General features: G+C 45.2%; 1 protein-coding gene across 1 annotated transcript in view; it reads right to left on the reverse strand.

Moving 5' to 3' along the window:
• Nucleotides 1-254: 254 nt before the first annotated feature.
• The window catches only part of LOC126158106 (uncharacterized), a 39021-nt gene continuing 12658 nt past the window's right edge, over nucleotides 255-26617 (reverse strand). The window contains exons 2-5 of the mRNA XM_049916421.1: nucleotides 25136-25208; nucleotides 20560-20811; nucleotides 11616-12020; nucleotides 255-412 (exon numbers count right to left, since the gene is read on the reverse strand). Coding sequence (XP_049772378.1) covers nucleotides 255-412; nucleotides 11616-12020; nucleotides 20560-20811; nucleotides 25136-25208 — 888 coding nt within the window. The remainder of the gene's footprint in view (nucleotides 413-11615; nucleotides 12021-20559; nucleotides 20812-25135; nucleotides 25209-26617) is intronic.

Below are 26617 nucleotides of genomic sequence, written 5' to 3' on the forward strand. Positions count from 1 at the left end.
TTATCAGAAAAATACATGTTCGTATTGTGATCATCTGTTTATTACAACTTCGTACAGAAACATTACTTGTAATTGAAAGTCTGGAATAAACTTTCTCTGTGAATGGACGCTTAATATCTCGCTCCTCGGTCATGGAGTACAAAAAGGAGTCTCGAAGTGCAACTAGTGTTTAATAGTATTTTAAAGTACAGTAGACCGTAGCACGACGCATCTACAGGAGACCATAGCAGAAGCAACAGCGGCAGAGCTGTGGGTCAGAAGTGTATCTCGCAGAAGAAGGGCAGCGGCAGCTCGCAGTCGCAGACCTTGAGGACGCCCCTGGTCTCCATGCAGACACACCGCCGAGTCTCCCGTGACCGCTGCGGGTGGCCTGGCAGCCAGTTCTTGAAGTCCAGCAGTTCCAAGGGCTCACCTGTAGGACACACGACAGGACAAAATACTGACAGTAAAGCGAAGAAAGCTCAAACGTGTCCGCTATGAGACCGTCCTGATCGCGTTAAGGGAATCAGTGGACCATAAAAAACTGCGAAAGTTGGGCTACAGCATAATGGAGGTAAAGAAGTCAGCGTTAGATGAGTCTGTTATTTGTAAGGAGCGTTCAGGAACAAAGAAACCAACCAGAGGTTGTAGACTGGAAACGGAGGAAGGGCTCGTAACGCCACTGTCTACGGAACAAGAACAAGGTGTGGTCCCTACAAGAGCGCCGAGGCCCAAAACTCGCCCCTAGATGGACATAGCCGCACACCCTCGAGACTACAAAGCGAGCACGCGCTCACGCAGAACGTCCACTGCGCACTGTTGCGCTGTAAACGGTGGAATGGTGGCTTCAAAAGAAGATCAAGGGGGTGCAGCGCGTTTTCTGACATCCGAAGGGGTGCAGGAAACAGAAATTCCTCGAAGAATGGCACAAGTAAATGAAGAGCACCGCACATCCGCTGTAAGGGCCAAGGCGTGGCACAACCGATTCAAGGAAGGACGGATGCCTTTAGCCGACGACCGACGACGCATGATCTGGATTGATACGTAACATTACTGGTGCCATTTTCCAGCCAGTGGATGCCTTCATTATTAAAGATTGGCGCGGGGCGAGTTACGGCAGCGGGCGTTGGCCCAAAAAAAAAAAAAAAAAAAAGAGGCTCTGAGCACTATGGGACGTAACTTCTGAGGTCATCAGTCCCCTAGAACTTAGAACTACTTAAACCTAAGTAACCTAAGGTCATCACACACATCCATGCCCGAGGCAGGATTCGAACCTGCGACCGTAACGGTTGCGCGGTTCCAGACTGTAGTGCCTAGAACCGCTCGGCCACTCCGGCCGGAGGCGTTGGCTCAGAAGTCGGGTTGAGCATCGGAATTGCAACAGACAGACAGTGCCATTCTTCGATTGATTTCCTTTCTCCACACTCCTTCCGCTATAAGGTAACGCATAAATCCCTTTGCGCTTCTTTCGAAGTCTCCATTTCTCGTTTTTCAGCGCTACAGAGTATGGCGCATTGTCGACGCTTGCACATGCCCGCTCTGTCGTAACATGGATGTGCGCCCATGTACCTCTAACAGCAAATATGAGTTCTCAGCGCTCATGTAGGGACTCCAGCTTCTTCCTTAGGCGATCACCTCAGCGATTTTAATTTTACAACCCGTGGCTCGCTTTTTTCTAACGCACCTTCCACGCTGGTGTGGAGACAAACACTGTGGACGCTATATCGCCAATAGCGAAAGATATATATCAGATACAATTTTGTTCGAGGAAACATACCAATAAACTAAAATTTCTGACTAGAGCTCCTTAACATTAACAGACGCAGTTCCTCAGGAAGGAACGCTGCTGCCACATACGTTCAACAAAACATACGTTCAACAAAACACACCTACTGGAAAGAAAATGGTCTATTGTATGATGAGCGACGTTCGTTGACCACACGAAATTTTTAAAATTGCCATAATGTCACCTGGAAGTGTACGACCTTTGTAAATGCTTGCATAATAATGTGTCACGTTAGCGATAGCTTCAAAATGTACAAAATAATCACATTACCGGTTTCGGCTAGCAGCTGCCGTTTTGAGATGTCCCAATGTTATTCATAATCCGTCTTGACTGCAAAAAAATGTTTATTCACATGGCCGGTTTCGGTTCCTCTAGAACCATCTTCAGATCTGCAATTTGTTACAGTAGCAACCCGTCCATTCACAGCAACCTTCACATGCTGCGTCACATCACGCAGCATGTCACGTGACGTAGCATGTGAAGGTTGCTGTGTATGGACGGGTTACTCCTGTAACCGAAATTGCAGAACTGAGCCAATGTGGCCGAGCGGTTCTAGGCGCTTCGGTCTGGAACCGCGTGACCGCTACGGCCGCAGGTTCGAATCCTGCCTCGGGCATGAATGTGTGCGGTGTCCTTAGGTTAGTTAGGTTTGAGTAGTTCTAAGTTCTAGAGGACTGCTGACCTCAGAAGTTTAGTCCCACAGTGCTCAGAGCCATTTGCACCATTTTGCAGAACTGAAGATGGATCTAGAGAAACCGAAACCGGTCATGTGAATAAACGTTTTTTGCAATCAAGACGGATTACAAATACCTCTGGAAAAACCAGTGATTGCAGTTATCCCATCAGACATTATGTCTGTTTTTGGAAAGTCTTCAGATGTGACACAATGCACTACAGGCCTTCGAAGAGATATGTAACAAAAATACAGTTAGGCGATTCGGACAGCTTGAATGAAGACAGATAAAATATTTAAATGAACATACAAAAAATGGTTCAAATGGCTCTGAGCACTATGGGACTTAACTTCTAAGGTCATCAGTCCCCTGGAATTTAGAACTACTTAAACCTAACTAACCTAAGGACATCACACACATCTTTGCCCGAGGCAGGATTCGAACCTGCGACCGTAGCAGAAGCGCGGCTCCGGACGGAAGCGCTTGGAACCGCTCGGTCACAGCGGCCGGCTGAAAAATATTACCATGACGTCGTCACTATGTTTTTATTCTGTTCTTAAAACAAGCTGAAATTTGGAAATTTTTGGTAAGGTCTTATGGGGCCAAACTGCTGAGTTCATCGGTCCCTAAGTTTACACACAATCTAACTTATAGTAACTTACGCTAAGGACAACACACACACCCATGCCCGAGGGAGGACTCGAAGCTTCTACGGCGGGAGCCGCGCGAACCGTGACAAGGGGCAGTTTAATCGAGTTCCTAACCGCAAAAAAGGTGCCTCCATTTGATAAACATGGGAGAATGGAAGCTGTATACGGTGATAATTGTATCGACATCATGATGAACTTGTCGGGAAAAATCTTAGGTTAACAGAGACACAGCTTTCAGTTAATGTGGGGAGAGGGTTTGCAGGTCCTCATCGCAGAACGTCGGTACAGACAACCGTGTGCACAGTGGGTGTACAGAATTCTCTGTCTTGACATGAGAGAGGGGATACCGGACGTCTGTCAACTATTTTATTTGAATTTTAAGCCTGAGGATGATGTCTCCCTTAAGAACCCTGTGACAGGTGATGAAAGCTACGTACACCATTTTGACCACGGAAACAAGAGAGTAATAGTGCAGATCCGCCACAAAGGATCACAGACGCCAAATAAAGTCAAGACCATCTCATCAGCAGGCAAAGTCATGGTCGCAGTCTCCTCGGATGTTCAAGATGTGGTGCACTTGGAATTCATGCTCACAGACACCACCATAATCTAGAGGGTAGTGCGAGATCCACAGAAACCTGAAGCATGAAATCGAAGAGTTCGTCTAGACACGAAGCTACCTCTCGTTCAGGATGACAACGCTAGACCTGACCGGAGCGCTGCGATATCTACAGCAATCTGACGCCTTAGGTTCACTGTCATCGATAATCCTACATACAGTCCTAACTTGGCCCCATCCAGTCTTCATCTGGTTGCATAACTAACAGTAGACCAGCGCGGACTTCACCTTGATAGTGACGAAGTGGTGCAACGAGATGCGGGGTTGGGCTGTGGCTCCGTCAACAAGGATAAACATTCTACAATGACGGTGTCAACAAACTGGTCGCCCGTTTGGAGAAATATATTTGGGACCAGGGTGATTATGGCGAGAAATAAAAATGCAGGCATAATTAATGATGATGTGGAATGCTAATACTTTTGGCAAAATTAACTGTAAATTATCTGTTGCTTGTTCATTACGTAACTTCGCGACAAGCTCGTTTGCGCATAAGTGCCATTATCAAATGTTCCTGTCGATATTACATTTATATATCATTTTATTCTACATCTATGCTATAATACAATGACATTTTATGTCATACTTACGTCTACATGGAGTCACGTGAAAGAATCGTTTGGGAACATAATTTCTTTCAGTCACCATATTGGTAACGTATTTACTCTGTATAGAAGAATGATAGTGAAATTGCTCATTCGTTCCAACGTCAACGCAGTATAACCATGAGATTATATCTTATACGGCAATTACGTCTAAATCTAGTGCCATCCATAAATCATCTTAGAATGGAAGTTATTTTATGTACCTTATTGTTATTATGGGTCACTTTCTGTAGAAATTTCGTTTTATTTTTTGATAGTTGTAAAATAATGGATCGTTATAGCGATGCTTTTTGTTTACGTAGCATGTGAAGGTTGCTGTGTATGGACGGGTTACTCCTGTAACCGAAATTGCAGAACTGAGCCAATGTGGCCGAGCGGTTCTAGGCGCTTCAGTCCGGAATCGCGCGACCGCTACGGTCGCAGGTTCGAATCATGCCTCGGGCATGGATGTCTGTGATGTCCTTAGGTTAGTTAGCTTTAAGTAGTTCTAAGTTCTAGGGGACTGATGACAACAGAAGTTAAGTCCCATAGAGCTCAGAGCCATTTGAAGCATTTTTGTTTACAAGTAAAGTACTTAGAGATTTTTTGCCGGAGATATTGTGCTTTATGTAGATATGCCATCTAAGTGTTGTCTATCGTTTTTTATTTGTTTTATAGTCTTCATCCCTTTTCTTTTTCTATTGCGTCAGTAAAGCGTTCCAGATTACATGTATGTGTGGAGTCCGTCTGTTTGTTTAGGTTGTCGTTCCGATTAACAAATTTCCAGTTATTCCGAAATGTTTATGGTTTGGCCTTTTGGTATCCTATGCGGAATTTTCGAAATGTTATCAGCTGTGTTCGTTCTAAGGTTTTTATTTTTTAAGTGTAGATAGAAACTTGATTGGTTGCTTTGGCGCACTCTTGTGTGTTCTTTAAACTCGATACTAAAACTCTGTCCTGTTTGTCCGATGTAAAACTGTTGCAGTCGTCACAGAAAATTTTGTGTAAACCTGGATTAGAAAAGATCTGTACGTCGCTTTCCCTGGTCTCGGCTTTGTTTTTAAGAAATACGAAAATACGACTAACATTTCGCACTACCAATATCTTACAAAGACGGTAGCAGGAAAAAGTGACGTCCCTGTCATCACTAATATAGGTGTATATAAAATTTACTGGGATGACTGGAACAGTTTTTAGATCGGACAAAGAGCACGAAGTTTTAGTCTCAGATTTAAAGAACAGTCCAGTTTTTATCTACACTTAAAAAACAAATATCAGAGACCGAACACAATCGAAAACGCTTTGAAAACTCTACATAATATACTAAAAGATGAGACCATGAACATTTTGGAAAAACCGGAAACTTATGCGCACGCAAATACATATCCGAATAATATCCCAAACGAACAGACCAACCTCGGACTTAAAAATTATCTGTGAAACTTTACCGACCCAATAGAAAGACAAATGGGAGGAACACAACACCAAAAAAATAAACAATAGACGATAATAAGATCAGACTTTTACATAATGCACAATACTTGTGGCAAAAATTATCTTACTATATACGATATAACTTACTTACAAACATGAAGCATCATTGGAACGCTCTGTCACATTACAACTATCCAGAAGTAACAGGAAAATTCTACAGAAACTAAATACGTGATCTGTCTTAACAACATAGTTGTTAAGACAGATCGAAGATGATTAAGGGAGGTCATCCGATCTCGACGTAAGTATAAGATAAAATCTCAGAGAACTATTACATAGACGCAGAACAAAGTGATGTATAGACGTAATGTCAGTAGGAACAGTTGATAATGGAACATATGGCAAAACTTGTTTGTCCTGAGCTTAAGTGATCAACCAGAAATAAACAATTTTGTCAAAAGCTTACATAAGATGCCATACCTTGATCTTACGGAAGCTGCGAGTGAAACAGAGAAGAAATTTCTTAATAAAGTCCGTTTTATATAAAAAGCTGTAAGAGTTTTCACATATAAAACTGGAGGCATTACTTTTCACCACGACCTCGAAGTTCTCTGCAGATAGACACTGCCATAGCAGACTCGCTATGGCAAAAAAGGCATTTCTGGCCAAGAGAAGTCTACTAATATCAAATACCCGCCTTAATATTAGGAAGAAATTTTTGAGGATGTACGTCTGGAGTACAGCATTGTATGGTAGTGAAACATGGACTGTGGGAAAACCGGAACAGAAGAGAATCAAAGCATTTGAGATGTGGTGCTATAGACGAATGTTGAAAATTAGGTGGACTGATAAGGTAAGGAATGAGGAGGTTCTACGCAGAATCGGAGAGGAAAGGAGTATGTGGAAACACTGATAAGGAGAAGGGACAGGATGATAGGACATCTGCTAAACATGAGGGAATGACTTCCATGGTATTAGAGGGAACTGTAGAGGGCAAAAACTGTGGAGGAAGACAGAGATTGGAATACGTCAAGCAAATAATTGAGGACGTAGGTTGCAAGTGCTACTCTGAGATGAAGAGGTTAGCACAGGAAAGGAATTCGTGGCGGGCCGCATCAAACTAGTCAGTAGACTGATGACCAAAAAGAAAAGAAGACACTGAAGAGTCAAAGAAACTGGTACACCTGCCTAATATAGTGCAGGTCCCACGCGAGGACACAGAAGTGTCGCACAACACCGTGGTATGCACTCGATTAAAGTCTGAAGTAGTGCTAGGGGGAACTGACAACATGAATCCTGCAGGGCTGTCCGTAAATCGTAAGAGAACGAGGGTGTGAAGATCTCTTGTGAAGAGCGCGTTGCAAGGCACCTCAGATATGTTAGATAATGTTCATGTTTGGGGAGTTTGGTGGCCAGCGGGAGTGTCTGAACTCAGAAGGGTGTTCCTGGAGCCACTCTGTAGCAATTCTGGAGGTGTGGGGTGTCCCATTGTCCTGCTGGAATTGCCCATATACGTTGTAAGTTACAATGGACATAAATGGATGCAAGTGATCAGACAAGATGCTTATCAGGGGTTCCATATCACTCCAACTGCACACACCCCACACCATTACAGAGACCCTACCAGATTGAACAGTGCCCTGCTGACAAGCAGGGTCCATGGATCCATCGGGCCGTCTCGATACCCGTACACGACACAGTTTGAAAGGAGACTCGTCCGACCAGGTAACATATTTCGAGTCATCAACGTCCAGTGTCGGTGTTAGGGGCCGGCCGAAGTGGCCGTGCAGTTAAAGGCGCTGCAGTCTGGAACCGCAAGACCGCTCCGGTCGCAGGTTCGAATCCTGCCTCGGGCATGGATGTTTGTGATGTCCTTAGGTTAGTTAGGTTTAACTAGTTCTAAGTTCTAGGGGACTAATGACCTCAGCAGTTGAGTCCCATAGTGCTCAGAGCCATTTTTAGTGTCGGTGTTGACGTGCGCAGGCGAGGCGTAAAGCTTTGTGTCGAGCAGTCATCAAGGGCACACGAGTGGGTCTTTGGCTCCGAAAGCCCATGTCGTTGATCTTTTGTTGAATGGTTCGCACGCTGACATTTTTTGACGGCCCAGCATTGAAATGAGCAGGAATTTGCGGGGTTGCACTTCTGTCACGTTGAACAATTCTCTTCAGTCGTCGTTAGTCCCGTTCTTGCAGGATCTCTTTTCGGCCGCAGCGACGTCGGGGATTTGATGTGTTACCTGATTTGTGATATTCACGGTGCGCTTATGAAATGGTCTTCCGGGAAAATTCCCACTTCATCGCTACCATGCAGATGCTGTGTTCCACCACTCGTTCGTCGACTATAACACCATGTCAAAAGTCAGTTAAATCTTGATAACCTGCCATTGTAGCAGCAGTAACCGATCTAACAACTGCACCAGACACTTGTTGTCTTATGTAGGAGTTGCCTACTGCAGGAGCGCATTCTGTCTGTCTACATATCTCTGTATTTGAATACGCATGCCTATAACAGTTTCCTTAACGCTTCAGTTTTAAAGGTTACGGTCAACCCTCCTTGCCTAGGGACGCCAGATGAAAGCTGATGTCGTCAAGCCCTGAATGAAAATTGCGCAACCGATAACTGGGGAGGAAAGTTTGAGAGCACTACCTAGAGAGCGTGCCCTATTCTGTACGATACTAGGCAAGGGGCTGGAGGGCTCACACACTGATGTGAGGGTCCCTGCATTCTATATCTTTTATTTTAAATGAATTCCTTTAACTTGACTCCTTTGTGATTTTTAGAGAATGTTAAACATTGATGACAACTGATTATTTGTTTATTTTAAACATTATCACTGAACTTTACAGCGGGTATATTGTATACTAATCTGCACGCACAATTATACGGGCAAGAAGGATTTGCGTTGGCCAAATGTATGCCACCAAATTCTCCCTATATTTTACATGGGACATCCACTATGTGAGGAGGATAACGGGAAAACTGGGACCAGATACATTAACACAGGGGATCAAATTTCCGTAATTAAACGAGAACATTCATTTCCTTACACAATACGAAGCTGGGAATAAAAGAATTATTGCAAACATTCAAATACCTCTCTACCACGCGTGAACATCGAGACAGACGCACTAAGGGCATGTCTGCTCACTTACCCGTCTTCTCTATCACTCCCAGAATATCGCGAGCACCCAGAGGTCTTCCTGGGCCCCGGTGGAAGGGATGGTCGAACCACTTGGCCGTGACCAACCTCTCCACCCCAAATTTTGTGACACTCGAACGTCTTTGACTTTTAGCTGCCTGTGCTGTCTCTCTGATCCCCTACCGAGGAGTAAGGTTGGCACTACTATACTACAGAACTACTTTCCAAGATTTGGCCACGCTTTATTGAAAAGTGTGAGGAGGTTTAGGAAAGTTCATGTGCAGATTCACATTCTCGTACAAGAAATGCATAATACACGACACATATAAATATGCATTCGCCGATGACACTGTAATTCTGTCAGAGACAGCAAAGGACTTGGAAGAGCAGTTGAACGGAATGGACAGTGTCTTGAAAGGAGGATAATGGAATGTGGTCGAATTAAGTTGGGTGATGCTGAAGGAATTGGGTTAGGAAATGAGACACTTAAAGTAGTAAAGGAGTTTTGCTACTTGGGGAGCAAAATAACTGATGATGGTCGAAGTAGAGAGGATATACACTCCTGGAAATGGAATAAAGAACACATTGACACCGGTGTGTCAGACCAACCATACTTGCTCCGGACACTGCAAGAGGGCTGTACAAGCAATGATCACACGCACGGCACAGCGGACACACCAGGAACCGCGGTGTTGGCCGTCGAATGGCGCTAGCTGCGCAGCATTTGTGCACCGCCGCCGTCAGTGTCAGCCAGTTTGCCGTGCCATACGGAGCTCCATCGCAGTCTTTAACACTGGTAGCATGCCGCGACAGCGTGGACGTGAACCGTATGTGCAGTTGACGGACTTTGAGCGAGGGCGTATAGTGGGCATGCGGGAGGCCGGGTGGACGTACCGCCGAATTGCTCAACACGTGGGGCGTGAGGTCTCCACAGTACATCGATGTTGTCGCCAGTGGTCGGCGGAAGGTGCACGTGCCCGTCGACCTGGGACCGGACCGCAGCGACGCACGGATGCACGCCAAGACCGTAGGATCCTACGCTGTGCCGTAGGGGACCGCACCGCCACTTCCCAGCAAATTAGGGACACTGTTGCTCCTGGGGTATCGGCGAGGACCATTCGCAACCGTCTCCATGAAGCTGGGCTACGGTCCCGCACACCGTTAGGCCGTCTTCCGCTCACGCCCCAACATCGTGCAGCCCGCCTCCAGTGGTGTCGCGACAGGCGTGAATGGAGGGACGAATGGAGACGTGTCGTCTTCAGCGATGAGAGTCGCTTCTGCCTTGGTGCCAATGATGGTCGTATGCGTGTTTGGCGCCGTGCAGGTGAGCGCCACAATCAGGACTGCATACGACCGAGGCACACAGGGCCAACACCCGGCATCATGGTGTGGGGAGCGATCTCCTACACTGGCCGTACACCACTGGTGATCGTCGAGGGGACACTGAATAGTGCACGGTACATCCAAACCGTCATCGAACCCATCGTTCTACCATTCCTAGACCGGCAAGGGAACTTGCTGTTCCAACAGGACAATGCACGTCCGCATGTATCCCGTGCCACCCAACGTGCTCTAGAAGGTGTAAGTCAACTACCCTGGCCAGCAAGATCTCCGGATCTGTCCCCCATTGAGCATGTTTGGGACTGGATGAAGCGTCGTCTCACGCGGTCTGCACGTCCGGCACGAACGATGGTCCAAATGAGGCGCCAGGTGGAAATGGCATGGCAAGCCGTTCTCTACGATCGTCTCCATGGGAGAATAGCAGCCTGCATTGCTGCGAAAGGTGGATATACACTGTACTAGTGCCGATATTGTGCATGCTCTGTTGCCTGTGTCTATGTGCCTGTGGTTCTGTCAGTGTGATCATGTGATGTATCTGACCCCAGGAATGTGTCAATAAAGTTTCCCCTTCCTGGGACAATGAATTCACGGTGTTCTTATTTCAATTTCCAGGAGTGTAAAACGTAGACTGGCAATGGCAAGGAAAACGTTTCTGAAGAAGAGAAATTTGTTGAGTATAGATTTAAGTGTCAGGAAATCGTTTCTGAAAGGAGCGTAGCCATGTACGGAAGTGAAACATGGACGATAACTAGTTTGAACAAGAAGAGAATAGAAGCTTTCGAAATGTCGTGCTACAGAAGAATGCTGAAGATTAGATAGGTCGATCATATAACTAATGAGGAGGTATTGAATAGGATTGGGGAGAAGAGAAGTTTGAGGCACAACTTGACTAGAAGAAGGGATCGGTTGGTAGGACATGTTCTGAGGCATCAAGGGATCACCAATTTAGTATTGGAGGGCAGCGTGGAGGGTAAAAATCGTAGAGGGAGACCAAGAAATGAATACACTAAACAGATTCAAAAGGATGTAGGTTGCAGTAGGTACTGGGAGATGAAGAAGCTAGCACAGGACAGAGTAGAATGGAGAGCTGCATCAAACCAGTCTCAGGACTGAAGACCACAAGAACAACAACATGAAGACTGACGCATTTCTTTCCACCCGTCCACATGGGTTCTGTTGCACCCGCGGCCGGCCACGTCGTGCAATAAAAATTAGCGGCGGAGCCGCTTCCGTTTGTAATTCCCGGTGCGAGCGAGCAGCGAAACCTGCTGTTTATTGAGCGGGAACTACTGTATCGTTTCAAGTTCTTCAGTGCAGAGGATTGTTGTAGGAACACGGTCCCTTTGGACACCATGCATCATTTTACAAACACCGACGGTTTTAACGATGGCACAGAACAAATGGAAACTCACCGGCATCAGTGTGGAAGCCGCTTGCGGCGTCGGCTTGTATGCCGACGAAGACGTCGCCGGTGACGTTGTGTTGGTGCAAGGCGGCCAGCAGCTCCTCGGCGTGGGAGTCTGTGCGCGGCACGGCCAGCAGGGCGGCCTCCCCGCGGCAGGCGGCGGCGGCGGCGTCGCGGCCCTCGGACAGCGGGTGCAGGCGCAGCGCGCTGCCGTCGCCGGCCAGCCAGTAGCCGCGGGGCAGCGCGGCGCCCGCCGGCTGCTCGCAGACGAAGGTGAGCGGCCGCGAGCACGGCCACACCGACAGCCCGACGCCGCGGCCGCCGCGCGGGCCGCTCAGCGTGCAGCAGTCCTCCAGCGGCACCACGCCCTCCTCCTCCCACTCGTGGAACGCCAGCTTCTTCACGTCGTCGCCTGCCGACACGCACTCGTCACCAGACCACACCGCGACCGCGGCACTTTACTCTTACCACGACATGCTGAGCCCTTACAGCTAAATATGTAAGACACTGTGTGCACTTGGAGTCGTATTTCATTTACAGTATCTGTGCAGCAGAAGGCACGGCTAGCTACGAGGAAGTACTACCTAACAAAGACAATATCATTTTCAATGGCGACCAAAAAGTAAATGTGGCAACCTGTTCGCTCTTATACGAACGACATGTACACTACTGGCCATTAAAATTGCTACACCAAGAAGAAATGCAGATGATAAACAGGTGTTCATTGGACAAATATATTATACTAGAACTGACATGTGATTACATTTTCACGCAGTTTGGCTGCATAGATCTTGAAAAAACAGTAACCAGAACAAAAACGTCTGGCCGTAATAACGGACTTGATACGCATGGGCATTGAGTCAAACAGAGCTTGGATGGCGTGTACAGGTACAACTGCCCATGCAGCTTCAACACGATACCACAGTTCATCAAGGGTAGTGACTGGCCTATTGTGACGAGCCAGTTGCACGGCCACCATTGGCCAGATGTTTTTAATTGGTGAGAGATCTTGAGAATGTGCTGGCCAGGTCGGCAGTCGAACATTTTCTGTATCCAGAAAGGCCCGTACAGGACCTGCAACATGCAGTAGTGCATTATCCGGCTGAATTGTAGGGTTTTGCCGGGATCGAATGAAGGGTAGAGCCACGGGTCGTAACACATCTGAAATGTAACGTCCACTATTCAAACCACCGTCAATGCGAACAAGAGGTGTAACCAATGGCACCCCATACCATCACGCTGGGTGGTACGCCAGTATGGCGATGACGAATACACGCTTCCAATGTGCGATGTCGCCATAGACGGATGCGACCATCATGATGCTGTAAACAGAACATGGATTAATCCGAAAAAATGACGTTTTGCCATTCGTGCACCCAGGTTCGTCGTTGAGTACACCATCGCAGGCGCTCCTGTCTGTGATGCAGGGTCAGGGGTAACCGCAGCCATGGTCTCCGAGCTGATAGTCCACGCTGCTGCATACGTCGTCGAACTGTTCGTGCAGATGGTTGTTGTCTTCCAAACGTCCCCATCTGTTGACTCAGGGATCGAGACGTGGCTGCACGATCCGTTACAGCCATGCGGATAAGATGCCTGTTATCTCGACTGATAGTGATACGAGGCCGTTGGGATCCAGCACGGCATTCCGTATTACCCTCCTGAACCCACCGATTCCATATTCTGCTAACAGTCATTGGATCTCGACCAACCCGAGCAACAACGTCGCGATACGATAAACCGCAATCGCGACAGGCTACAATCCGACCTTTATCAAAGTCGGAAACGTGATGGTACGCATTTCTCCTCCTTACACGAGGCATCACAACAACGTTTCACCAAGCAACGCCGGTCAGCTGCTGTTTGTGTATGAGAAATTGGTTTTTAAACTTTCCTCATGTCAGCACGTTGTAGGTCTCGCCACCGGTGCCAACCTAGTGTCAATGCTTTGAATAACTAATCATTTGCATATCACAGCATCTTCTTCCTGTCGGTTAAATTTCGCGTCTGTAGCACGTCATCTTCGTGGTGTAGCAATTTTAATGGCCAGTAGTGTAACACACATTTTTCGCTCCTTGAAATAAACGGCAAACAGTTGCACCAAACATATTTTATTCCTTTACCTGTTTTAGGCACCTAGTGCACCTCTTCCGAAGTTTATAAATATCGAATTTTTTGGAGCGTCAAAAAGTGAGACGTGTGCAGTATGTTCTTCATAGTGCCACTGCATGTGCCACATGACCACAGTAATACGTTGGACACACCGTACTTTTGACACTCACAAATAAAATGTTTTTTATAACCCTCTGAAGAAGGGTAAAGAAATAAAATTTCCTTTTTGCAGCTGGTAGCTGATTATTTCAACAATCAGAAATGCTGTTGCTGATGGTGGATAAAATCCTATATCTTTCTCGCGCGTGTTTGGTGGTTTCCGTGAGTACTGTGTATGCCAGGGCAAGAGGTTTTCTCCATCCATGAAGTAGTTGGCTGGTCATTCCCTAATCCTTCTGAATGATTGGTCAGACCAGTACTCTTTTAAGGGCGAGTAATTTCTCCACGACGGCAGGTTTTCAGAAACTCATTGGTGAACAAGTTCTAACGGAAGCCCCGTACAGAAGCACGATAAGCGGGAACAAGAAATGGCCAATCGAAATGCCTTCTTTCTGCTCGTGATACTGACTGGCTGGAAGGCATAAACGTTAAATTAATTCGTAAAGAGTTTCGGGAGGTCTCAAATTCGAGAGGTCGGTCGGTAGCTCTAGTGGGCTGTAGAAGTCGTGGGACCTCTCGAGCGGTATTGGTGTTCTCGTAGCGTATCTCAGAAGTCGGGAGAAGGAGGATCCTGATCAGCCTCTTCCTACACTATGGAAACTGAGATTCTAAAAGTGCGTTCCCGTGCGCAGATGAGGATTTCGGGTAGGTTTTTCCGGTGTTCTTGGTGGGTGTGACTTTTAGTAGAGTATGCAGGTAGTCGGCACGCAAACGCTAGGATCAGATCGCATTGCAGGAAGCCATACGGGGGCAGTGTTTTTGGAAACGAGGTGAAATTGACGAGGTTTGGTAGAAGCCAATAAATTATGTCTGTTTCCGTGATAATTTGAGAGAGATGTTTTGTGTGACTCTTTCCCTACTGACCTAGAACGGTATTCCTGTGCCACTGTGTGGACTATCCGCGGTAGTTACTAGTAGGTGTTAGGAACCGGATTACTGAACTGTTAGATCTGAAAATATTCTGCGAATAAAACTGACAAGATCGCTTAATAAATATCTTTATTTATAACGTTCTTTCAGCTACTGCCACCATCAAATCAAAAGTTAGAACTTGCAAAGCAATTTACAGCGTCAGTATCAGTAAATCCTACGCGCAATTGGGACATCAGAATGGCAGATGGTGGGAAATTTAAAAAAAGGCGGAAAATTCAAAGTCAAAGATAGCGGTGATGGGAAATACAAAAAAGGACAGGAAATTTAAAAAGAATCCGAGATTGTGGGACTAGCCCAATTGTACTGCAAAGAAAATTAAAAAATACCAATTACCGGGTGAACAAAAAGTCAGTATAAATTTGAAAACTGAATAAATCATGGATTAATGTAGATAGAGAGGTACAAATTAACACACATGCTTGGAATGACATGGGGTTTTATTAGAACCAAAAAAATACAAACGTTAAAAAAATGTCGGACAGAACTTGCCCCCCTTCCAACAGCCGTGTACCGCAAGTCTCTAGAGGAACAGAAGGTTCCAAATGATTGGAAAAGAGCACAGGTAGTCCCAGTCTTCAAGAAGGGTCGTCGAGCAGATGCGCAAAACTATAGACCTATCTCTCTGACGTCGATCTGTTGTAGAATTTTAGAACATGTCTTTTGCTCGAGTATCATGTCGTTTTTGGAAACTCAGAATCTACTATGTAGGAATCAACATGGATTCCGGAAACAGCGATCGTGTGAAACCCAACTCGCTTTATTTGTTCATGAGACCCAGAAAATATTAGATACAGGCTCCCAGGTAGATGCCATTTTCCTTGACTTCCGGAAGGCGTTCGATACAGTTCCGCACTGTCGCCTGATAAACAAAGTAAGAGCCTACGGAATATCAGACCAACTGTGTGGCTGGATTGAAGAGTTTTTAGCAAACAGAACACAGCATGTTGTTATCAACGGAGAGACGTCTACAGACGTTAAAGTAACCTCTGGCGTGCCACAGGGGAGTGTTATGGGACCATTGCTTTTCACAATATATATAAATGACCTAGTAGATAGTGTCGGAAGTTCCATGCGGCTTTTCGCGGATGATGCTGTAGTATACAGAGAAGTTGCAGCATTAGAAAATTGTAGCGAAATGCAGGAAGATCTGCAGCGGATAGGCACTTGGTGCAGGGAGTGGCAACTGACCCTTAACATAGACAAATGTAATGTATTGCGAATACATAGAAAGAAGGATCCTTTATTGTATCATTATATGATAGCGGAACAAACACTGGTAGCAGTTACTTCTGTAAAATATCTGGGAGTATGCGTGCGGAACGATTTGAAGTGGAATGATCATATAAAATTAATTGTTGGTAAGGCGGGTACCAGGTTGAGATTCATTGGGAGAGTCCTTAGAAAATGTAGTCCATCAACAAAGGAGGTGGCTTACAAAACACTCGTTCGACCTATACTTGAGTATTGCTCATCAGTGTGGGATCCGTACCAGATCGGGTTGACGGAGGAGATAGAGAAGATCCAAAGAAGAGCGGCGCGTTTCGTCACAGGGTTATTTGGTAACCGTGATAGCGTTACGGAGATGTTTAACAAACTCAAGTGGCAGACTCTGCAAGAGAGGCGCTCTGCATCGCGGTGTAGCTTGCTCGCCAGGTTTCGAGAGGGTGCGTTTCTGGATGAGGTATCGAATATATTGCTTCCCCCTACTTATACCTCCCGAGGAGATCACGAATGTAAAATTAGAGAGATTAGAGCGCACACAGAGGCTTTCAGACAGTCGTTCTTCCCGCGAACCATACGCGACTGGAACAGGAAAGGGAGATAATGACAGTGGCACGTAAAGTGCCCTCCGCCACACACCGTTGGGTGGCTTGCGGAGTATAAATGTAGATGTAGATGTAGATGGCGCTTCATCTGATCAGAATAGCAATAATTAACATAACAAAGTAAGACAAAGCAAAGATGATGTTATTTACAACAAATGCTCAATATGTCCACCATCATTCCTCAACAATAGCTGTAGTCGAGGAATAATGTTGAGAACAGCACTGTAAAGCATGTCCGGAGTTATGGTGAGGCATTGGCGTTGGCTGTTGTCTTTCAGCATCCGTAGAAATGTCGGTCGATCACGATACACTTGCGACTTCAGGTAACCCCAAAGCCAATAATCGCACGGACTGTGGTCTGGGGACCTGGGAGGCCAAGCATGACGAATGTGGGGGCTGAGCACACGATCATCACCAAACGACGCGCGCAAGAGATCTTTCATGCGTCTAGCAATATTTTTTTTTCTTTTTGGTTTTAATAAATCCCCATGTCATTCCAAGCATGTGTGTCAATTTTTACCTCTCTATCTACATTATTCCGTGATTTATTAAGTTTTCAAATTTATACTGACTTTTTGATCACCCGGTACAGTGAAGTGTTAAAATGAGGCTTGAAAATGGCCAGATTTGCGGTAAAAAGTTATGTAACCTCCGCTTGAAAGGCAAAGATATGCATTAGTTCGACGAAGCTCAGAGATGTTGGTATTCGTAATATATCAGCCTAATACTAAAGTGTTATGTAAGAATGACACCAAGGTCAAAGATATGGTTTATTTCCGCAATATTTATGTAAAACTGCGTACACACGCATACCTACAGGGCAATATTATAACGATGCGTTAAAACTGCGCCGAGTTGCATTACTTCACTTAAAAGTATGCAAGTGTAATTAATGACCTCTATGAAAATTCGGGGTTTTCAGAAAAATACAATGCTCGGATATTTTGGGTTTATTTAATTTATGTACTTTATTTATTTCTCCAATCTACATCCGGATTGGCTGCCTTCTGTTTCGCTGTGATTGGCTGGAGGCAGTAAGGTGTCTTACATTACCGACCAACACAATTGGTATAGTTCTGCCATAACGCATTTTTATTCTAATTTACCGCCAGTTCGTATATTTCCCACCACCACTATATTTGTTCATTCAGTCCCCCCCCCCCCCCATAATTTCCTTTCATTCGGCATCTATATGCTCTTAGTACGGCTTGCAGATCTCCTTCTCCATTTGGGCAGCCCAGGTCTTCGGGATTTTTTCTATTAGAGTTTGGGAAAATACTCTTTTTGGTATCGAATCCTAATTGCGATTCTTCTACAAAGCAAATCCTTTTACAAATTAATTGCAGTATTAACACAAATCATGATTAGTGATATGAGATTTCACAACTAAGTGAGTTAGTACAATAATTGAAGAAATCTTCAGTGTCAGATCCAGAATATTACCTAAATTCCAGCTTCTCCCCTCAGTTTAGACTATTCCCACCCCTATTACTATCAATACAAATGCCAGGGATTTTCTGTTTAGAGTGTTTTATTCTTGCCTTCAGGTCTAATGATCTCCTTATCGATTGGACATGAAGCTATAATCTTCATTCTCTCCCTACCTGGAGGCCAGGAACAGTTTCATGCGGGCGTTCCAAACCAAACAGATCCGAAAGAGTACGTCTAAGCATATGAGAATTGCGATCCATGACATTAATTATAAATACCACTGAATGAAAGAAACTGCATTAAGTCACAGTTCTCGATAATTTTTTTTGTTTCACTTCAACGAGTTTCTGGCCTGAGCCAATCGTCAGACTGTAACGAGGATATGTTGTACAAATTCCTCACTATTTTTTGCTACGAGGAAACGAAACTAGTTAAGGAAAATATATCATTTTTCAGAAAGTGTGGCTTATTTTAGTTTTTTTTCCTTCAGTGATATTTATGGAAATAAGCACAGTCTTCCCAAACCATTGAGGATGCCGTTAATCTCTCCCGCAAGTAAATGCATAGGCCAAACACTGCAGACTCAAGTGTGTGGTGTATTAGGAATACATAGTACCAAACCCCAATTAAGGAAAATGCCTGTCTCAAATGCTTCGCAGTTGTGGAGGGAAGTTGGGACATATAGCTACTCAAGTGTTCAAAATAATGAAATATCACATCAAAAAAGTATTTAGTCAAGTGTTCAAAACAATGAAATATCACAACAAAAAAGTATTTCATTGACAGTATAGAAATGCTAGTTAACTACACAAACGTAGTTTTGGAAAAAACATGACTAACAGGACGAAATCGTGCTCTCAACAAAGAATTCGAGTCCAGTGTGAATGATCTTTGGTAATCCACCTACTCGGAATTTACTATGCGTATATGGTCAGCGTGTTGTTGAAAATGAAATACACTACTGGCCATTAAAATTGCTACACGAAGAAGAAATGCGGATGATACACGGGTATTCATTGTAAAAATGTATTATACTAGAACTGTCACGCAATTTGGGGGCATAGATCCTGAGAAATGAGTACCCAGAACAGCGACCTCTGGCCGTAATAACGGCCTTGATACGTCTGGGTATTGAGTCAAACAGAGCTTGGATGGCGTGTACAGGTACACCTGCACATGCAGCTTCAACACGATACCACAGTTCATCAAGAGTAGTGACTGGCTTATTGTGACGAGCCAGTTGATCGGCTACCATTGACCAGACGTTTTCAATTGGTGAGAGATTTGGAGAATGTGCTAGCCAGGGCAGCAGCTAAACATTTTCTGTATCTAGAAAGGACCTGCAACATGCGGTCTTGCAATATCCTGCTTAAATATAGGATTTTGCAGGGATCGAATGAAGGGTAGAGCCACGGGTCGTAACACGTCTGAAATGTAACGTGCACTGTTCTAAGTGCCGTCAATGCGAACAACACGTGACCTGACGTGTAACCAATGGCACCCCATACCATCACGCCGGGTGATACGCCAGTATGGCGTTGACGAATACGTGCTTGCAATGTGCGTTCACCACGATGTCGCCAAACACGGATGCGACCATCATGGTGCTGTAAACAGAACCTGGATTCATTCGAAAAAATGAGGTTTTTCCATTCGTGCACCCAGGTTCGTCGCTGAGTACACCATCGCAGGCGCTCCTGTCTATGATGCAGCGTCAAGGGTAACCGCAGCCATGGTCTCCGAGCTGATAGTCCATGCTGCTGCAAACGTCGTCGAACTGTTCGTGCAGATGGTTGTTGTCTTGCAAACGTCCCCATCTGATCACTCAGAGATCGAGATGTGGCTGCACGATCCGTTACAGCCATGCGGATAAGATGCCTGTCATATCGACTGCTAGTGATATGAGGCCGTTGGCATCCAGCACGGCGTTCCGTATTACCCTCCTGAACCCAACGATTCCATATTCTCCTAACAGTCATTGGATCTCGACTAACGCGAGCAGCAATGTCGCGATACGATAAACCGCAATCGCGATAGGCTACAATCCGACCTTTATCAAAGTCGTAAACCTGATGGTAGGAATTTCTCCTCCTTACACGAGGCATCACAACAACGTTTCACCAGTCAACGCCGGTCAACTGCTGTTTGTGTATGAGAAATCGGTTGGTTACATTCCTCATATCAGCATGTTGTAGGTGTCGCCACCGGCGCCAGCCTTGTGTGAATGCTCTGAAAAGCTAGTCATTTGCATATCACAGGATCTTCTTCCCGTCGGTTAAATTTCGCGTCTGTAGAACGTTATCTTCGTGGTGTAGTAATTTTAATGGCCAGTAGTGTATTTCTAGCAAATCTGTCGGAGTATTCGAGAATATTAAAAATGTAACAGTGAAGTGGTACTACAAATTTTAGTTTGAAACTGACCGTGTGTAACTTATATATCAGCCAACCTTAAGACAGCAGCGCGCGCGCGCTATGTTAGGCGGTGCGACTTACCCAGCAGGGTGGTGAACTTGGACATGAAGGGCGCGTGCCGCCGGATGCCGACCCAGGCGTGGTGCAGGCGGTGCGCGGCCAGCAGGTCTGCGATGGCCCTTGCCTCGGCCGGCGTCTCCGGCACGGCGAGGTGCGCGCCGTCGCGCAGGCAGCGGTTCTCCGCGTCGATGAAGCCGCGCTGTGTGCGGTAGACGCGGTACAAGCCCACGCCCGCCACCAGCTGGTAGCCCGGCAGAAGGCGGCGGGCCGCCACTGCACACACGTCACGCTGCATGCAGCACAGGTGGGAACTGGGGGCGGGGGGGGGGGTGGGGGGGTGGGCGAAGTGGACGAGGACACCGCTCACACTTTTGCCTCTTCAGCAGCATTTTGTGGTTTTTTTTTCCTTTATTGTATTTCGATCCGCCCCCCCCCCCCCCCCCCCCCCGAAGGGGGCAGGCTGGCAGTAGCTTATTACGCTGCTCTGCAGCCTACAGACTTTTTAAAATGTAAGGAGAAGTTAAGAAACAATAAAAGCAGGCGATAAAACGGGGACTTAAATTGTAAAACGACGGAAAATTGGGGAAAGTTAAAACATAAAGCAAAGCTAATAAATATACACAGGATGCAGACAGGTAACATAGTAGACAGACAATTAAAAACATGGCGATAGTCTGGTTTCTGTTTGTAAGAGATATAAAATCATACCCAGCGACAGTATGATGGCTGTTCCCAACTCTTCGGGAAAGACACACAACACTGAACACTCACTGTAAACATTGCACTAAAATGTCGGCACAAAGAGGACACACCATAGCCTAGGGCAGATGGAGAGGTGGACCTGAACAGATGAGTGGGAAAACAAGGAGGGAGGAGAGGAAAAACGAAAGTGGGGGGGGGGGACCAAAGGAGGGAGAGGACCCATAAGGGGGGGGAGGGGCAGGGCAGACGCGAGAGAGAATAGGAAAAGGCAGAGGGGGAGAGAAGGGGGGCAGAGAAAGGGTAGGTGGGGAAAAAAGAGGATGGAACGGGGGGAGAGGGAGCCCAAGAAAAGGATAGACGAAAGGAGGGGGGTGAGGGTGAGGATCAGAGTTGATAGGAGGGATAAATGGAGGGAGAGAGGGCATCATCCGGGAGGGGGAATTGATGGAAGCCTCCTTGGGAAAGGAGATGAAGAGTGTACAGATGAAGGGTAGGGCGGACACAACAGTGAAGACGTGGCAGGGGGCGGGGATGGGAGAGGAGAGGAGCAACCAGGGGGTGAGGGGGATCAAGGCGGCGGGAGGTGTAGAGTATGTGGATATGTTCAAGGAATAGGAGCAGATGGGGGAAAGGAATGTGGTCATAGAGGATCCACGTGGGGGACGGGAGGTGTACACGGAAGGCGAGGTGGAGTGCATGACGCTCAAGGATCTGGAAGGACTTACAGAATTTCGGGGGGGTGGGGGGGGCAGATATTCAGGCGGGACTGGCATAACAGAGGATGGGACGGATTAAGGATTTGTAGGTGTGGAGGAGGGTTGAGGAGTCGGAGGCGGTTGTGGGATTTGGATTGGATGGAGTGGAGATGAGGGACCCAGGTGAGGTGACGGTCAATGGTGAGGCCAAAGTAGGTGAGGGTGGGGGTGAGGCAGACAGGACGGGTGCAGACGGTAAGGGAGAAATCCAGGAGCCGGATGCAGCGAGTGGTACGAGCGACGATGATTGCCTGGGTCTTGGAGGATTGATTTTCAGGAGACACTGGTTAAACCATGCGGCAAAAAGGTCAAGGTGGTTCTGGAGAAGGCGTTGGGACCGTTGGAGGGTAGGAGCGTGGGCGAGGAATGCGGTGTCATCGGCATATTGCAAGAGGTGTACTGGAGGAGGGGGTGGGGGGGTGTTGGGCAGCAGTTCGTGGTGGACCTTTGATTTATTAATCACCAGTCGTACCTGGAGAGCATTGTAACGCCACGGATTGCTTTGAAATTTTGACCCAATTTAGCATTATAATATGACAGGGGTTTTAAATAGAGGGTGATTGTAATTAAAGGTAAACTTTCAAACCGCTGTAGAAATAACACCATTGGTCAAAATGACGCATATACTCACAAAATCTAGTAATTAATCAAAAATATAAAGGAAACACTTTGTTGTTGTTGTGGTCTTCAGTCCTGAGACTGGTTTGATGCAGCTCTCCATGCTACTCTATCCTGTGCAAGCTTCTTCATCTCCCAGTACCTACTGCAACCTACATCCTTCTGAATCTGCTTAGTGTATTCATCTCTTGGTCTCCCTCTACGATTTTTACCCTCCACGCTGCCCTCCAATGCTAAATTTGTGATCCCTCGATGCCTCAGAACATGTCCTACCAACCGATCCCTTCTTCTAGTCAAGTTGTGCCACAAACTTCTCATCTCCCCAATCCTATTCAATACCTCCTCATTAGTTACGTGATCTACCCACCTTATTTTCAGCATTCTTCTGTAGCACCACATTTCGAAAGCTTCTATTCTCTTCTTGTCCAAACTAGTTATCGTCCATGTCTCACTTCCATACATGGCTACACTCCATACAAATACTTTCAGAAACGACTTCCTGACATTCATTATTTTTATGAAAATCCATCAGAGTCAGATTCAGTCTTTAGTTACTGTTATTCTGAGAGAACGAGAATCTGGTCAGGTGCTCTGTCGACGGTAGTTGTTAAGTGAGTGTGATTCAACAAGTGGTGAGTGGCAGGTGGCTGCCACGAGGCTTGCGGTGACAGACGCGTTTCCGCAGCATTCTCGGGCGTCGTCTCTTCGTCTTCCGTGGCGGCATCTTTCCCAGCTCTTGTGTTGCACCTACTTTTCCCACAGCAAAAAAGGGACACACATTCACGAAGAAAGTTTGCTTCTGAAAGCAGTCCTTCGCTGTGGCAACCTTCATTTGCTTCACAACCTGCAAATATCCCGTGTCCAGAGATTGCCTTTTTCTCGCTCCGTTGATTTACGGTCATTGTCATATAAAGTAAACAGAACTGTTTCACTGTTCGTTAACGATGCTGTTCTCATAGATGTTGTGATGAATCTAGGTGTCATCTTTTCGTTTTGGGGAGGGGGGGGGTACTTGTTGACAATGAGGTACATTGTCAAACACTTTTCGAAAATCTACGTCATCTCTTATGTCGCTATATGCAAGATATCCTTTGTGAATTAAAAAAGCTTGGTTTCACACAAGTAGTTTTTGTAGATCCCCAGTAGATTCGTTGACAGAATATTGTTTTCCTTTTGGAACGTCATAATGTTCGGGCATGAAATATAATGCGAAACAGACTGACAACAGCGATATTCGACCGTAAATATCTTTTATAAAAATGAGAGGACAGTAATTTCAAGCCACGCAACAGTATTCGATGTGCAACATATGCTCGGTAAATGTGAGCTAGGGGACGGTCTGTTACCGCAGTGCATTGAGTGCAAAACTAATTTTATCAGGGCAGTCGCCTTCTTCGTTTTGGTTACTGTTAAATCATTTTTAATGCTGGGAGTGTACAATGCAATAGATTTCATTTTACGAGTCAATGCACAGTTCAGATATTGGTAAATAGTAATTTCGTTGTGAATAAACTTTAAAAACACGGTTCCCTTCTAGAACTGTTATATTCAGTTTCGATACCGGGATTGGTCGACATTCTACATAAACCAATTTGTACTATGCAGGGTGTACGTGCGTAAATGTAGTTAGTTTTATCTGTGGTACCATGATATGCACAAAAAACTGTATATTAGTTGAAACTTCCTGTCAGATTAAAACTGTGTGCCCGACCGAGACTCGAACTCGGGACCTTTGCCGAGTTCGAGTCTCGGTCGGACACACAGTTTTAATCCGCCAGGAAGTTTCATATCAGCGCACACTCCGCTGCAGAGTGAAAATCTCATTCTGTATATTAGTTGTTTGTTCTCTCCATCGAAAAGTCTTCGCGCAAATACGTCACAAACTTTATGACCTGTTGATTTCTGCATGGCTGTAACTGCACCGGTGAGTGGTCTATGCCTATAGGTATACACTAACTGTTCCACGTCCACGCCTCCACACTTCATAACTTGAAATGGGGTCCAGGGGAAAATAAGCAATATCAGCTTTCTCTTGGTACACATACTTGAAGGTATTAAGAAACCTAAAAATATATGACTTGTAATAGTTATAATTATTGGTCGACAATTGAGGTAAATATTGATGTAACGTTTTTCAGTATACTGTCCCCAATCATCAGTTGAAATATCTGCTCTTGCATAAGATACACCCCGTATTATTAGAACTTTGAGAAACGCTGTTTGTTGTTATCTGCATCACCATAGAGAAAATTCCTTAATAGTTGCTTTGGCGTTGTGTGACATTTATTAATGGAAACATTTTGCCCATGGAGAATGTATGACAAATGTAAGGCGTGGAACGGCTTTGCATTGTTTGTGTTACTATCTAGTTAAGTCCTCCGAATTTCACCACTCTGATTTTACATAAAAATATATTTTACTGCTATCCGGCATTTACAACAAACGCATTTCACCGTTACCGAAATATAATCATCCAGGAAATATCTGAGTCTGTAGCGACTTTGGACTAAAAGCTAACGAACCTTGTTCACATGTCGTCTTCTTCTGCACGTCGGGAAACAGCGGATGTTGTAAGTGAGCGCGATGTTCGGGCTCCTGAAACATGGAAGTATTTTCTTAGCGTGGACTTATCATCAAACTAAACCTGCATGTTTATCCTGTTGTTAATATAATTTTTCTGGTGTTCTCCTAATTCGCAATTGACTATTGGGACAAGTAATTGGTTGCTGAAAATACTTTTCTACGAACATAAAGTAAGTCATAGTAAAGTTTGTGTTAATTGCGTTGATCAGGGGGAAAGGACTAAATTGTTCTAATATGGGGTAATTGCAGAATTTATTTCTCCTTCTAGGATTTCAGTCGAAGGATGCTTACATCCTATATGCAACACAATAAAGGCATAATAATGAATATACAACCGCAGACTCAAGCAATAGTGTTACAGTTTTAAGAGATCGTATTTAATTTTAAACATGGTGATTTTAAAAGCACTGTTACACTTACTAGACAACATTCTTAAATGTTATGAATGAATCACAGATTAAAAATTAAAAGATAATTATATTACGGTACTTTAACCTCACCCTTTTATTACTGATGTAGTAACAGTACCATCTTTGGACGTTCATGCTTGTGTAACTGGTGGATGTCACATATTTATATTATGTTATACAAGTAAACTAGTTTGCCGTAAAATGTTTCGGATGTCGATTGAGTCTCTTTTGAACGTATTTTAAGTTTAAGGCCATTGTGGATTATTGAGCTTCTAGCAAACCATAAAGTTATTAGCAGTGCCTTACTTTCGACAGTTTGGAGTATGTTAATGTGTGTAGGTGCAGCACATCAGCTACGGTGGCTGCTCTATGGCACTTTAAAAAAATTCTTGGGCTCTTCTCCAGTTTCTTCCATTCCATGCAAAAATGAACGTGTGAAATATGAGGTAGACTGGGTGTGGGAAAATTGTGCCTGGGCCTTCAAAACTGTAAATTTCAGGAAAAGACTCCTAACCACTAAAATGTTTCTTCTTCACGATAAATTCATTAAGTACCTGACGCATCGCAAAGGTCAGATGAAGTGATGGGTCAGTGATGCAACTAAGTTAAGACTGGCAGAGAGTAGGCACAGCAAACAAAGGCGGTACTTTTCACGACGGTACCCGGAACGTGCTACTTACGTGTCATTTCGGAGAGACGGTAGCAGTCTTATTAAGTACAATGCCTTCATCCTTACTTCATTTATAGGATATATTTTATTTACTCACATATTATTCACATGATTAACTCTAACAAAACTTCCACCTGTCAAGAGTAAATGGTTTCTATTTACAGTTAAGTAAAATGTGAATTAACTATGAATAATAAATTGCGTGAAGTGGGAAAAATCCCGAATTCCCACTCCGGAACTGAATAACTACATATCAAAATGAGAAGCTCTGTTTCAACAACAGAGATAACTGCTAAGGTATACTGGAAGATCGTTGAAGGTTCATAAGCGAGAAGAAAGAG

Source organism: Schistocerca cancellata, chromosome 2 (assembly GCF_023864275.1).
Source record: "Schistocerca cancellata isolate TAMUIC-IGC-003103 chromosome 2, iqSchCanc2.1, whole genome shotgun sequence".
Classification (NCBI taxonomy): domain Eukaryota; kingdom Metazoa; phylum Arthropoda; class Insecta; order Orthoptera; family Acrididae; genus Schistocerca; species Schistocerca cancellata.